The sequence below is a fragment of the Nyctibius grandis genome, chromosome 4, assembly GCF_013368605.1.
Source record: "Nyctibius grandis isolate bNycGra1 chromosome 4, bNycGra1.pri, whole genome shotgun sequence".
NCBI lineage: Eukaryota > Metazoa > Chordata > Aves > Nyctibiiformes > Nyctibiidae > Nyctibius > Nyctibius grandis.
This window is the reverse complement of record NC_090661.1, coordinates 57,793,710-57,809,850: the sequence shown is the minus strand read 5'-3', so window position 1 is coordinate 57,809,850 and position 16,141 is coordinate 57,793,710. Positions and strand designations below refer to the sequence as shown.

The 16,141-nt window shown below is 34.8% G+C and overlaps 1 protein-coding gene across 4 annotated transcripts in view; it reads right to left on the bottom strand.

The window, feature by feature from the left end:
• Window positions 1-16,141, bottom strand: part of PAPOLA (poly(A) polymerase alpha) — a 45,994-nt gene that overhangs the window by 15,887 nt on the left and 13,966 nt on the right. For all 4 annotated transcript variants that reach the window (XM_068398580.1, XM_068398581.1, XM_068398582.1 and 1 more), the window contains exons 6-14: window positions 14,632-14,685; window positions 11,452-11,563; window positions 10,063-10,152; window positions 9,829-9,967; window positions 8,267-8,339; window positions 6,677-6,797; window positions 5,639-5,723; window positions 888-941; window positions 5-124 (exon numbers count right to left, since the gene is read on the bottom strand). In XM_068398580.1, the coding sequence (XP_068254681.1) occupies window positions 5-124; window positions 888-941; window positions 5,639-5,723; window positions 6,677-6,797; window positions 8,267-8,339; window positions 9,829-9,967; window positions 10,063-10,152; window positions 11,452-11,563; window positions 14,632-14,685 (848 nt within the window). The remainder of the gene's footprint in view (window positions 1-4; window positions 125-887; window positions 942-5,638; window positions 5,724-6,676; window positions 6,798-8,266; window positions 8,340-9,828; window positions 9,968-10,062; window positions 10,153-11,451; window positions 11,564-14,631; window positions 14,686-16,141) is intronic.

The window sequence follows — 16,141 nt, the reverse complement described above, 5'->3', positions numbered from 1 at the left end:
TTACTTGTCAGGATTCTCCTTGGGTGCTGGGAATGACTGTGGATTCACATGAGCCAGTGTAATGAATTCATTCTTCTCCAGGTTTCCAACTAGAATACGGATTTTTGATTCCACCAAGCCCACCCTGCATAGATGTCATTTATTAGCAAGTTCTCATTAATATGAAATAATAGAAGTATCTATCTTCATATATCAGGATAAAATCCTCAACATTCTCCTTATACTAGTATTTGAAACTACAAATAAACTAGTGCACTATACATGACAGATTAAATCAGATCAATAAGCCAAGTGAACGTGTTAAAGACTGATGCAAGGGAAGCTTAAGAATGCCCTGAAGCTCTCATTATGGCCTGATTTTACAAATGGAATTAAATAGCAAGACATTATATATCACTAAAAGGCAGTCAGCAAGAAAACTCCTACATAGTTCTCCAATATTCTTTTGGTTTCAGATGATGAATTTCAGAGATTAAGAAATTCCCAATACCTGACAATCTTTAAAACTTCCTAATAAAAGAGAGCAGAAACAAGGGAAAGAGGCATTTTTGTTTTGAGAAACAGTATCTCTATGGATTGAAAACAACACCTCCTCACACCACTTATTAAAAAAAAAAGCAGATAAGGCTTAAGAAAACATGATTTGTAAAGTGAACCTGACAGAGCTGTAAGGAAGCAAAACTCAAGCAACAGCCTTCGCTCCCTGTTTCGTCATTTTTACTGTTTTCAGAAGCGTACCATCTTCATCCATTTAATTTTGAAATACTGAAGCTCCACTTTTGTTTCATTAAAAAGTACGCTAGGTATTCCCTTGCTTCCAAGGTTGACAGGTTTTTGTTGTTTGGTGTTTTTTTGTTTTTCTTTTAAATAGCAAGCATTATACTTACCATTCTAGTCGCTGTTTTTCTGTCGGTGCGCTTGCTAGAAGTACAATATAATGCCTTTGGAGATAAAGACAATATGCTATTCTATTTATACTTCTAAAACTAGACATTCAAACCTTAATATAAAAACTTTGCAGTAAGTTCTATATTGCCAACTATAGATTATTAGCTTAAGTATATAACAATACTTAATTTTATTATAGGGTAAGTAGAGGAAGGGGCTATGTCCCCCAAGCATGTGACTAATGGACTTCTTGAAACATTTCAGATTTTAGGGACATTTGCAACTACACTTTAACACCAGTAACCTCAATATAAGCCTAGGAACGTAGCACTAGTTGAAAAACAGTACAGAAATTTCAATACCTAATGAGATCAGGGATTTAACTGACTACTAGAGGTTCTCTGCAAGTAAAAACAATTGTACACAACCATCTATACCTATATCAATAGTCTTAGTCACAACATTATTTTTGAATAGAAGAGTGGTTAGCATATATTCATTCGTTCAAAGTCAAAAATAACACTATCAAGTGTGGTTTAAAAAGATTTATCATCTGCATTTTAGATTTGTGTGAAGACACTTATCTGAAACTTCACAAGGAATGTTTCCTCTGATGAGAATTCTTAAGCTCTCAGTTATATTCCCAGGTAATCAGTGTATACCCACTGTAAGTAAATTTCAGACAAACAGTATACAAAGCAAGAATGGTATTTTAAACAAAGAAGCCCAAGGAAGGTGGAATGGGAGATGACTACATTTAACTTGAGTTCATAAAGAGGGAGGTGAGGGAACCTTACATGTCTACAGTCAGGTTTTTCAGCAGTTTAGCTGGGAAGTCTATTTTAACATCCTAAGTCATCCAACTTGGCATTACTCTATACTGATACGGTATATTTAGGTATATTCAGAGCAGGATTTAAAGAACAGTAGTAACATGAGGGATTAGACCCTAGTACATATACCTCATAGAAAGGAACACAAGGTCAATGATGGTGAAAAACTAGGGTGCAAAAAAAGTCCTCCGATGCTATAGGCCTTCAAATCCTTAACAGTAAATCAAAATCAACAGATCAAATTGGTAACTACATGTTTCTGTACTTATCTTTAGGCAGCAAGAAGGAAAAAAACCTGCTAAATGCTACTTCGAATTCAATCAGAGAACGTCAACAAAATAAGAGGATTGGAAAAGAGAGATTTGAAGAAACTTCTTCCCCCTTCTAAACAGGACATTTTATCTACTTATTTTTTACATTTTGGCATTCTTAACTGCTTCATACAAAAATGTTAAGGAGTTTTTCCTGTTATCTTATTGAAATTCTCATTTTAGTTACCTGTAGGATACCATGAGTCAATCATTTATATGCCTAAAATATCTGAATTATTGGTTAGGAAAAAAAAAATAATAAAAAAATAGAAGTGTAATAGATTTTTCCAGAAAGTTAGATCTCTCTGGGAACACACATTCTGTCAAGTCAAGTGCAATTTAGCAATGACACAGAAACCTTAAAAAAAAAAAAAGAGAGAATAAAGGCCCTTTACTCAAATTCTGTATGAGAAGTTACTCATTTCTAATATCAACCTCTTCTAAGGAGCACTAGATATACAACTATCATCCATAAGATTCCTACATACCATGCACACTTGCAGAACGTTTCATTTAGTAGGAAAGACAGCTAAGCTTTTTGTTGTTTTTAACCATGTTATGAACCAAAAGGGACAAATCTCAAATCTGCAAGTATTTGAAGAAAATAATTTTCCAGTTACTTATTAAAAACAGCTCTTTGAAACAAACTTCTGAAAAACAATTAAAAATTAATTTGGCTATGTCTAAGCCTCAACTAGCTGATGAGCACCTAGAAAAAAAATCCTAAGCCTTATTTATGAAAATAAGTATAATGATTAGCTATTTTTGCTCAGGTAGTGCTAGCTGCTAGCTGAAAAAGGAAGAAAAGGAGAAGATGCAATTTCTCCCCCCGACTCTACCCTCAAGTGTTAAACAGTGCTAAGGGGGAAATTAATCACTGGAAATCTGTATTGCCATTTACAGTAAAACATAAATAGCACAAGCTGTTAAATATTAAGACAGACTTAGAATCTAAAGGTCTCGCTGCTAAATTTTAGAAAGACAAGATTTGTTGTCAGTTCTTCATTTGTAATTTTATCACAAAGAATAAGTCTAATTCAGAAGCATCCATTACTTCTGAATTGTTTTTTTTTTTCTTTTCATGAAGTTAAGTTTCTACCTCTCAAAGGTGATTTTTAGATGCAGAGTATTATTTTGAAGTATAAGAGTTTGGTCTTTTTTGTTTGGTCTTTTTAGAAACTGCCACTGTTTCTCTCCCATTGTCTCCCTATCAGCATTATGTTCTCATAATCTGATGTAGACATTATGGAATTGTCTTACACCATTAACACCTGTACCTACAAAAAAAACAAAGTATTTTTAAGAGCCATACTACTTTCTGAAAAAACTGAGAACACCTGACCATGTTCAATTTTTCTTTATTAAGTTGTCCAGGATTTACACTTTAAATTAGCCAGTGCTTTAGATAAAGTTCTATCAAGGATAAGTGTTCAAAGTACCTTTCTAAAAGGTATGTTTATATTCTGTATATTTAGGAGGATATCGGTCTTTATAACAGAGAAACAATATGCCAGAGCTCATTAAATGAGTTTTTTTCTCTCATCACCATACTGCCCTCTTGGTTTTAAACTCTTAGATTTCATTCTCACATCACATTTCATACTCATTATATCCCTTTGAAATTATTCTTGCTATTTCCCTGTAAAACACCATATCCAGCAAGTGTATGTTCTTTGTTGTCGTTGCTTCCCCCAATTTTAAAACTACATGAAGGGCAGATACCACGTTGTAACTCCCTAACTCCAAGTAATTGCTGACATTCTAAAAGTAAGAAAAATAAATCAAATAAATAAAAACAGATTTCCCCACTTTCCCAATTTCTAATCTGCTCCTTTCATGCAGGTACGCAGTAGCTTCCAGATTTCCTTAGTCACACATCATTGAAGTTTATTTTAAACAGGGCTAACGAGTCAAAAATGTTTACGATCAACATAGATGTTCAGCAACAAACTGCATTCAGAGTGATACGCATTACTAAAGCTATGCTTTCAGGGAAGAAAAGAAATGTTTTTAAAAGTACATCTCGGAGCAAGGGCCAGATCTTCTTTGATCTGGCAGAGACCTACACGCTGCTTTGAATTTCAGCAAGAACAAGTCAAGGCATCTACAATTTAAACAGGAGAAGAGTGTGAAAAGGAGGGGAAAAAAAAAAATGGAGATTTGACCAATAGAGTCACATTTATCGCATACTGATGACTGCATATAATGATTTTATTTCATAAAGGTTACTAACCAAAGCTTTAACTTAACTTATTAAGGTAAAACAGAGAAAATCTTGGGTAATTTAAATTAAAGCAGGCTCCACAATACCATTCCACAGTTAAAAAAATAAATAAAGCAAAGACATTTTGTGCAAAACATACAAAACCTGGATATTTAATGTTGGCAAGAGAAACTTTTATTGCTAAAACTGATAAAATGGCTAAAGCTGGTACACAAAAAAAAACTATATTAAAATGGAGATTATTTCAAATGACATTTAATATTTCCTATTTCTTCCTAGTTTTGAAAGAAACTAGGGAACTTATTAGCAACCTTTTGAGCAGAAACTGATTTGTCTGCAGGCCATTTTTAACTTAAAAAAAATAACATAACTTAATAGTGCTCTTTTAAGTGTTTTCAAACTTAATCTCCAAGGTACAACCTAAAAGCCATCCAAATGTTTTAAAGCTTTTATCATGCAAAAGATATAGAAACAAAACACAGACACATTATGAAGGTCATCAGTTTCTTTTAATGGGGGAACTGTATATTTCAATCTTCTTTAGATTAGTACATAACCAACCAACCACCCAACACAGAAACAAGTGTAAAATATATTTGATCTTGATTCAAGAAAAATGGGTCTCCAATTTCAACTGAGGGCAAAGAAGATGTAGTCCATATTTTAATAATCCATATTTATTATAAAAATACAACTTTCAGAAAGTCCATATACATTTAACAAGCTTCTGCCCCGCAAGCATATTACTAGAAACCCTAAAAATGTAAAGTGTGAAGTGTTTCCCTTAGAGACATTTCAAAATTAGAGAAACTAGGTGTGAAAGTGTATTAATAAAGATCCAAAAGCCTTAAGCTTTAATAAAAAAAAAAAAATAGTAATAACTAGTACATCTGGCAGTTAGTCAACACAATTGCAAAAATATCTTTTATTATCAGAGTGAACTGTTGACTATATTGACAGAAGAAAATACACAGTTTCAAGTACGTATTCATCTTAAATATTGACCTTCAAAATTAGTTCTTTTAATATCTTGTTTCCTGGGAGGCAAGACCCATTTTTAGAATGCTTACTGACACCACTAAAGAACATGTCTGTTAGTCAAACCAGCTGATATGTCTTCAGTGTTATTGGTAGCATACTAATTGTATAGTTAAACTGGTGACATTCTAAATATGTGGACAAATAAAAGTATCTGAGGAAATTATTCATTTCCTAAGAGAAAGGACAATAGTGCATTCACTCCCCCCCTCTGCATAGAAAAATCCTAACAGAACACTTTGGAAGTCTAATGTATGTATATTTAAGATCCTGTGCTACAGAGCATCATTAGATATTTTAACTGATAAAACTTAAAATATTCTGCCATGCCATAAAATACATACTTGTACTTTTGAAAGAAGTTTGGAGCTTCAAAAAGTTTGGACCACTCTGCCTTACTCAGCAAAATTTCATCTGTGATAGCAAGACCTAAATTATAAAAACACATTTAAACTTCTTTTTTTAAATACAGTTTAGTACCGAGAGTAAAAAACAGCTTATTAACTTAGCAAAGGTTACTACAAATTATTTTGCCCCCTTCAAATTCAAAGGAATTTATCAACAAGCTGTATATTCCAGTCATATCTTAAGCAGTCATTAGTCATACAAATTATATTATTAAAAAGAACCTCAATAAAATACATTTAGAAATGTATGTTAATTAATCATACTGATGATTTCACATATTTTTGCTTTGCAGTGTAACACAGCTCAATTTAATATCTTATGTATGCCACAGTAACTGCTCAGTTCAAAGAAGACAGAGATTTTTTTTTTTTTCCTTAAAGTCCTTGAATCATCGCTTGTGCAAGGCATTGTACAAGGCAAAGAAACAGTGAGACAATAAGCTACTGCTTTGCCTGAGACAGCTACTGGCAGTTGCCCTCTGCATCAAGTCTACTCTTTGTTTTGACAACATGTTTTCTTATCTACTGTAATTATCCAAGCAGATTACTAGTATAAATCTAGAGGACCTATCTCTGAGCAAGTATATCGTCTTATATTATGCCTAGAAACAGCTATCAAGTGGGATTACTACACTAATCTTCCACGTGGCAGGACACAATCTAAAGCCACTAAAATAAACAAACGAAAAAAAAAAAGATTGTACCATCAATTCTCATTTTCAGAGCACAAGGCATTCTAATTAATTACCCTCAGTTTCTAAGAGTCAAGGCCAGATCTGCAGAAGTCTCCACTGAATTTGGAACTTTAAGCCACACAAGCATAACACACCAAGTTCTACCTCCCTCAGAAGAAAGTCTCATGTCAAGAAGCTATTTAACACCCTCCCACCTCCCCCCTCATAAAGTGTACCCACAATGGAACTATTTTAAATCTGTTTGAATACATTTATAGAGAGAGTATAAGATAATACTTACCTTGTTTAAATTCCTCAACCATGACCATCCGTGTGGAAACGGACACATTGTAGGTAGAGTTCTGCTGTGGGTATGCTGGTGTAATTATAGGCATAAGATGGTACCTATCACTGGGGTTTACCTATATACAACAACAGCCAATCAGTTTTCTTCAAGCATACACACAAGTTCACAAATTTGGATTTTTTCCCGTCACTACAATCAGGTCTTAAGTTCTAAGAGATCTTAGTTTGCAGACCAAGTAAATTTACCAATAGTTCAGAGCAAGTTTAGAAAACAAGGATAATGCTTTCACAAAGGACATTATTCTGAACCACAGTGACGTGGGAGGGCTGTAACCTGTCAGCACATCAAGATCAGCCTGTAGGCATTTCTAAGTCCAGAAATACAAACTGAACAGAACAATTTCTCTCAATAGAAATTAGCTTGTGATCACGTCAAAACAAGGATACCTTGTCACCACATAAGCACCTTCAGAAGAATGACTGTCTTTAGACCTTGAAAAAAATATTTTATACTTTATTTTTGTAACACTATTGAAAATAAAGAGCCAGATTAAGACGAGAGGCTCTAGGCAACCCAACAGAAGCATCACTTGCATTAACATATCTTTTATTAAGCAACACACAGGGAAACAAAAAAGAAGGGACAAAACACACACATGCAAAATACATTTAAAATAGCATTCAGGTAGCAATCCTGTAGATGGTAAAGATAAAACCCTGTCACTAACTTACCCCACTTTGTTTAGCTACTACAACATAATTCCCATCACACTCTGACCTTAAACCCCTTATCCCAGAAGTAACAGTAAGACTCAAGAACACTTTTCAACTGTCTCACATTATTTAAACGTGGACTTTTGTCAACGAGAAAAACAGATTTGAAGACAAAAGGGCATACAACTCAACATCTGGTGCTTACACTATTCAACAAAAAGGTTAGGTGAACACTATTCTAAAATTGACAAAACAGCACTGAGCACATTCACGCTATGCCCTACTGCAACCTCAGAATGCGAGCTGTGCTTCTGCTGCAAGGTGTTTTATTGACTGCCTGAAGGACATTAATGTTCAATGTCCTTAACAAGTACTGCAAAGATAGAGATCAAATATTATAAATAATATACAAAACAACTTAAGAATTCAAGTTACAATCTTCTGTGGTCCAAGATGAAAAGACAGTACTACAGCTATATGGAACCAAACCTATCCAGCTGTGACTGTTGCACTGAATTCAATATACTTGCAAAAGTAACTGGTTTTAAGTCAGAAGCAAATTGTTTTAAGATAAGCAGTTTTTCAAAAACGGATTGCTTTAAGGCATGTATCTAATTGCACTGAATATTTATTAAGATCACTTATTGCAAAAGTTGGGAGTAAAAAGTACATTGTTTAGCAAGTGTGCCTCGAGCTGTCAGTTTACAAAATTAAGCTTTGTTCCATACTCAGAAGTAGAGGTTACTTATAAAAGAGACATAATACCAAAATATTAAGTTTAATAAACCCAAAATGAAGTTCACCTAGGATTCTTTACACATCTGAATTTATTGTACAGTGTGACTTATAGGGGAAAAAATAATACACTAACCCTTGGGTCCCATACAGGCAAATTAAGATTGCATTCTTCTGGCTGTTTCAATAGCACTGGATTTGGCCATTCCCTGTTCAAAAAGAGTGTAGCACTGAGTAAGACTATTGGATATAACCACGTATGTCCAACAAACAATACTTTTGAATGCGATCCTTCTTAACTCCGCTCTCAAGGTATAGCATCATTTCCTCAAGATTAAGCTGGTCCTACTGGGGTTGTTTAAATAAGCTGTATTGCTGAACTACAGTACAGCTGTAATTAGCTTCTCCAGGGCATCAGAACAATGACTTTTCTGTAGTCTTGGAGCTTTATAACCACTGGTTTAGTTAACTAAAGTAAACTCTAAATTCTTGAAATATACCTATCAAAGAGAAATTTGTCTATGAAGATTGACACTGGGTCCATCTTCAAGCTAGCTGTTTCATGGACAAACTACAGAAGAAACAGCCAGCATGATTACAGCATTATAGTATCATTACAAAGCATACGGATTAAAAAAAAAATCCAATCAAGACAAAAAGAAACCACGCTGAATGAAACGCAAAAAAAAAAAAAAAAAGGAAGAGTAACACTTCCGTTCTTCAAGTCGTCTCTACTCCTGAGAGTAAAGTTACCTTCCTATAAAGAGTAGAAGTCACTTAATCTGTTGGTATTTATTCATTAATGGTCCTATGCTATGCACATATAAAATGGACACCAGTATAAGGAACACATTAAACAGAGCTTGCAACCAATTTTCCTCTATTAGCTCAGTGTGGCATGGTATTATTAAACACTAGGTACCTCAAAGAGGCTATAAAGCCTATGGATTCAAGACAGTGAAACTGTGCAAATTATCTTCACATTAAGGACAGACACTATACTTAAAGTAAAGCAACAACTTGGTACAATGATTCTTAAATCTCTCAATGTCTCATGAATAACACAGGTATCCAGACATGCTCTTTCAAGAAAAACAGTGTCCATTTGCAATCTGCAAAGTACACTTTTGTCCCATTCATTCTAAATTTACTTGGAACGTTCCCAATTACTCCCAGAGTTATTCAAACCATCTTTCTGAGGTAACTAGCTCAGGAGCCCAAAACCACATGTAATTCCAAAACACCTACCTCTCTACACTGACAAGATTAAAAACCACACTTTTGCCACTGGTTCTCCTGAACTGCATTTAAGCTATGTGCCTAAAACAGATACTGACATAGCTCCTTTTGCCATTATCCCAGTATCTGAATGTTACATGACTAAATTTTGAGGTGTCTGCTCTGATTTTGCACTATGTAAGTATTTTACCTCAAAAGTAATGTTGAGTTATGACAAATACTTAAGAAAATTTTAATTAAAAACTGAGTGGTTTTGTTTTGGATACTTTAAGAACAAGACATGTTGGATGGCTTACCGAAAACCTTAAGCTAACACCTTTCTGGCAGCAAGAACAATGCTTATAACTACCCTCTTAATCTGGTAACAGCTGAAAATGGTATCATAAAAACAGGACTAAAATTTAGTGTCTGCAAACAATTTTATTTTAGTGTAATCTAAATTAAAAAAAACAAACATACCATTTAGAAAATACCAAGAAAAATTTATGTACAAGAGTTGATGCTGTTGCATTTGGATAAAGCTGGCAAGTTCTTGCGACTAGCATAGCCCAGGAAACACCGCCAAGGAAACCTAGTATATTGGAATAGATGTTGTGGCCTGTGGATTGAGAAGGAAAGAGACAAAAGGAGAGTGTTATCAGAAACCATAAGAGTTAATGAAAACGTCACAAATTTTGGAATAAAACTGCTTACGTTTTGCCCACAGTTTGATAGCTCTCAGTGTTAACCTAAAGTTGTCAATGTTTGGTACTAGATGCAGAATTTCATCGGTTACCCGGCAACCTGCCAAAAGAAAGAATCCATTATGCTTCCTGCCTCCAAAGTTTTTTGCTGGCTTACCCTCCCTCACCTTCAAAGCTATCAAACATTTTAGATCAGCACGTTGGAAACTCATTTTGTATTTTGATCACTTTTGTTTTAAATTAGAAAGCTTAACATTATTTTCATATGATTTTTTTTTCTTTTTTACTGTTTTACAGCAGCACTCAGGAAAACAATTCATGCACACATAGTCATAGTTTTGGACTGTTGCTTGATTTTCTGTTATTAATGAACTGTATAAACTGTTTAAGAAAATAAAATTTTGAAGTTCTGCTGTTATGGTATTACATGCAGTGTATCATAGAACATGCAGACAAATTTAAAAAAGCATGTCTTCACGGACCTACAGAAAATCTGGAAGTCATAGGTCAAAGCTGTTTGAATTTATGAGACAGGCTAAAAAGAATAGGTTTTAGACATATGAGTTGTATCATTGCTTTGATGCAATATTTTCAGGTTTAAGAATAACATTACAGATGATAATATTAACCGCTTGATTTTTTTTTTTAAATCAAGAATAAGCACGGTTTCTCATAGTCACTAAGTAGTTGCAGAGAGCTGGTTGCAGGAAAATAGTATTATCTAAGACTAGGATTTCCTTTCAAAGCAAGTAATAGGCAAGTATGAACTCTAGAGTCTGCACAAATGCCAATTTCACAAAGCAGTGCAAGTTGCTCTGGTAATCTCAAACTATCAAGTTTTCAGCTCATAACAGAAGTCAATGATATATCACATCCTCCTCTTCCCCGCCAAGTCACATACAGGCTGAAGCTCCTACCGTCTTGTATAATATATAACAATTTTTTAAGCTGCGGTATTACAGAAAAGTTAAGGCTTACACAAGCTGATAACCTACTAAAGACCTGACCTCAAACTGACAGATTTTTATATCCCAAATTTATCACTGAAGCAATTTCATGTATGTTCACGCATATTAAAACACATACAAATTAGAAAACATGCACACATATTTATTTATAGAAATAGACTGTGCTCCACACGGAAGTCTTGCAAGTCCCATTAATTTCCAGACAGCACCACTTACTACCCAAATAAAAGAAAAAATTTTATAAAAATCTGGCCAACAAGAAACAACCCTTATCTCCAAAAAGATACATAAAACTGGCTATGGCTTCACTTCCACATACGGAGTTGCTATATTTTGAGTCAAATCCACAACTAAACTACTGTATCAAACAATCTAGGATACCTATTAACAGATTAGACGATACATTTATATGCAAAACTGTATATACATACCATTAAGACTTCGTATGCATCTAATGTCTAAATTTTTAAGTAGGCTGTCGTCTCGTAGGTCTAAGTCCTCAGGAATAGTTTGCAGTGCTAATCTTGCAAACAAAATATCAATCTTAAAAAAAAAGATATAAGACATTAGAAAACTGTTCTTTCTTCTGTAGAATTAATTCTGTAACCCATTTTCATCACGTTTACTAAGAACAGCAGTCTTCCTAGTACAAAGTATCTCTTTAAACAATACATGCTAACACCCTTCACAGACATTAAAAGAAACACTTTCAGATGCTTCACCTATCTTATGGCTCCTTTTCCAAGAAGATAAAATACACATTAAGATCAATACAGAACCAGCACACACATAAAAACTATGTTCGACTGTTAATGTAAATAATCGTTTGAGGACAAGCACCACTTCTAAGTCCAGAATACAAAATTCTACTATGTCAGAGCAAGTTGTGAAAACATAACCTAGTTTTAACCTAAATATTCTCAAAAATATCACTGAATTACAGAAAAGGTAGGAGACCTTTCCCATCCAGCACTGTAAAGCACAAATGCAACTAGTTGCCTCTGTATAGGATCAGTATCTATGAAAAGTCTACATACCTGATTACAGAAAACAGGAAGTTCTGAAAATCCAGCAAGATACTGAGCAAGTGTGTAAGTCTGTATAAATTCTGAAATTATGTCAAATTTCTTTGCTATTACTTCTGCAATAGTTTGACATCATAGCTTTTCTAGGTCAAGAACGTCTAAGATACTATTCAGCACTGAACTAAGGTTTTACATTGTCCCATACACAGCAAGGACATTACACAGAGTAGAGAAATCAGTTTGCCTTTCCAGTCTTAGATTACGTATCAGTCAGTCAGTATGATGAGAACATAAAGTGTGTATCAGCAGCCGGTCTGCTAGTCAGCAAGCCCCCTTCACCAGATGAGGCTTTTAATCATCATAAACTGACAGCACTTCACCTACAAGATGATGAAATACGTAGTGCCATTGCACCAAGAACAAAACCGTTTTAGTTACATGAAAATTATTTCAGATAAAACAAAGCTGAAGATATCTTAAAATGAAGAACTTTTCATAGGTGCTTAAAACTTCCTTCCAACTATGAAGCACTTCTCCAAAGAAAAGTAATTTCAGAAGTATTCAGTGCACTTTTGATTTCAAAGTCTTTAATAGATGGTCTTAACAATATTCTGTAGTACAAGTAGAAGTTTCTACTTAAGTCGAAAGTACTGCTTTTCAACGTAAAACAAGTTCAAAATTAACTTCAGCTTGAAGTTCTATTCTGACCTCTATAAGGTCTAGCACCTCTAAAGATTCAAAGTTCATTGACAATAAAAGGATTTTTCAAATCAACAAATGAACAGCCTGTCCTGTATCATGGTTTTTTTGAGGGGAGGGGACAGGGAATCAGTCTTCTACAGGAACAACAACAAAAAAAAAAAATCAAGAAGGTTCTTGTTTATTTTAAGCAAAAACATAAAATGCATATGTAAAAACTGGTATTGGCAGAAACTTAAGTTTAACTGACAGGATCACCACAAAAGTAAAATCCTTTTCCTCAGTTCTAAGGTTTTCTTTACAGAGAGAATAACTTCTGACACCTTTTGCCTGGATTAGGAAAAGGAAAATTAAATTAAAATCTTCTGATACTGACATACTGGGCACAAACACAACCATCACAAATTGTGGCCTAACAACTCATATATATAAAAAGAGTCAGTCATAAACCTAAGCCATTTAGAGCCCATCATAAATTATCATCTTGGAGCAAGATACTATTACTCTTATAGCAGATAATACTTTTATTTCCCTATTTAGGCTTATATTTTTAATTTCATTTTTTAAAAAAGGAGAGACAACACTGGGTTAAATGTAAATGATTGAAAAAAACATACAAAAACCAGACTAACCAGAGGATGCCTATGGCAAGTTTCAGTATTTCGAATGAACACTTAAGCTATATAAACAGAAAAAAGATTCTCCACGAAAATGTTCCTAATACCCAACTGTATATGGGCAGTAAAAAAATGGCTGACAGAGATGCAAAGTCATATGCTACCTTACTGCATGGTAGCACATTTCTCTCATTTGGAGAAAATACATCCCTCTGCCTAAATGTCAACTGACACAAATGTCAGTGAGAATACAAATAAGTAAAGCTGGATGGATGAGGACAAAGGGGGTGGTTCGTCTTCCTGAGACTCAGAAATTGACAGTACCCTAACTAATGACCATTATAATCACAAGGCAGAGAATTAACTCAGACTGGGAGAGAAGGAACTGTCTAGTCTTGTGTACAATACTACAGCTCTTCAAATCATCTCATGTGTCAGAAGATTAGCATGGGAATTCTTTCCCCACTGTGAAGTACCCTTCTCATACCCATCAGTTACTGATTGACATAATCCAGCTACAGGTTCAATGAACTGTGTGTATGAACAGTTCGTATGTTTTTGTCTTGTTACCACGAAAAGGTGGCATGTTGACTATAGAACAGTCCGAGAACAATTAACAGAGTATCTTTTGAAAGTTCCTTTTTTCTCAGCAACTTCTGCCAAAACAGTAAAAATCAAGTTAAGCAAGTTCATCACTCCAAGACAGCTAATCCGTCAGGCTACAGGCACCAAAACCATTGTTTTGGCCATGTGTTTACACACACCCAAACAGATCAGGACAAAGGGGATACCCAGTTTGCCTTCAGCAGTACATTTCTGAAAACTGATCAAAGATCACACAGCTTCCTATAGTATAAGGTATTGAAGCAAATCTGAATTTAAGGTTTGGACAGTTAATCATTAGCAGACAAAAAATGACTGAAGCCACATTATTTATGAATATATTTTCTATTAAATGTTAAGTCTTAATAATGCCAATATTCTTACTCTACAGGTCAGTAAACTACTCATTACAAGTGGGCAGCAGTGCGTAAAAAAAAGAACAGGGAGATATTCTACACGCAGCTTTAAGTACATTAAGGAAGACTCATTTCAGTCAAAGTCCCACTTTAAATTACACAACTGAGGACTGTTGTCAAGCACTTGGGTAAGAACTTAGGAGAGTCACTTTAACAGCATTCATCTTAATGAATACTACATGAGTTACGGAGATCTTGAAAACTTTGTTTTAACCACGTTCTACCAAAATAAAATAAAAGATGATCTTTACCTCTATTCCATCAAAACAAAGTTTAATAACTGGGACAAAAGCTTCTTCAACAGCCTGGGGGGGAAAAAAAGTTGTATTTTATTTTCAGTATAGAGAAGAACATTCACAAGCAATAGCTAGCAAGTCTAAACAATCACGATGAAATGCCTGTTTTTGTCAGCAATGTCTTTTCTCCACCATTGAGGATTTATGCAGTAAGCTCTACTACGTGCTACAGCTGTCTAGATGTTAATTATAAGCCAAACTCATACCAACCAGCTCTGATGATGTTGCTCAAGGTCCAACTCTCTTTTGCACTATATGTAGCACATGATCAAGCATCTTTTACTCCTCACAGCATCTCTAAGTATTCTAAGGCCAACCTATGGGGACTTTTACTCTAAGAGGCCTCTTACTTCTATTGTTTCTGCAGTCAGTATTTTATGAGAAATGACAAGGAGACAACTGCGTAACTATGCAGTCTGACTTCACCTAAACCAGTTGCAAGTCACCAGTCTCCAAAGTTCGAGCATCTTTTCGAAATGTGGTCATTAAGAAGGTACCTTGACAAACAGTATCCATGACAAAACTATGGAACTTGATGTCTACTCTGCAATCAGCTAGGAATATCACCTTCCTGAACTGAGCAACTGAACTAAATGCAGATCTGCAGGGCACTGTTTTTATAAAAGCAAAGAACACTGCATACCTCCAAATAAGAACTGTTAGGAACTTCCAGAGACTAAACACAGCTCTAAGAGTGTTCCAGTTCTTAACAAGAGGAAAAGACAACACTGCTCTATGCACATACCCTTAGTTAAGGTTACCTTAATGTTACTCATTGGCAGGATGGATCCTAAGCAAAATATGAAGTCCGCAAGTCTCTCAGACTCACTCACAGGAGCAACCATTAAGTCTAGGTTCCCTAAAGATGGGGATGTACAAACTTTATTGACCTAGCTAGAATGATTTAAAAGTGTTTTGACACCCTGACCTAAAAGTTATTTGCATCACTACGGAGCTACACTGAATAGTGTACATTGATCTACCTTGCTGCTAAATCAACTACATTAGCTTGTTATGAACTCTAACTCAAAGTTATCTGGAAATCAGAATTCTCTGAATTATAGCATGTGGATTTACAGATTACTAAACACATTTAGATAATAAAGCATTCAAACCAGCTGTTTCAGTGCATATAGTACTACTACTAGATGTTTGCACCACCCTGGCAGTTACCAACTACAGGATGCATAGAGCAGAAGAATGCTGCAGAGACAGTTCCATTTATTTTGTGGGAGCAGGACTAAATCAAACAAAGTTTAAGACCTGCCACCAACTACCTTCATCTAAAAAAAAAAAAAAAAAAAAAAAAAATTGCAGCAGAGAAAATTTACACTGAGCGAACACTGAGATTAAAGCTCCCACCAGTAGAGCCAGCTAGAGAGGCCTCTAGCTAGACCAGCCCAAAGAGGCTTGTCATTTAGGTATAATAGAAACAAAATATTGTATACCAGTATGTCTTCCATTC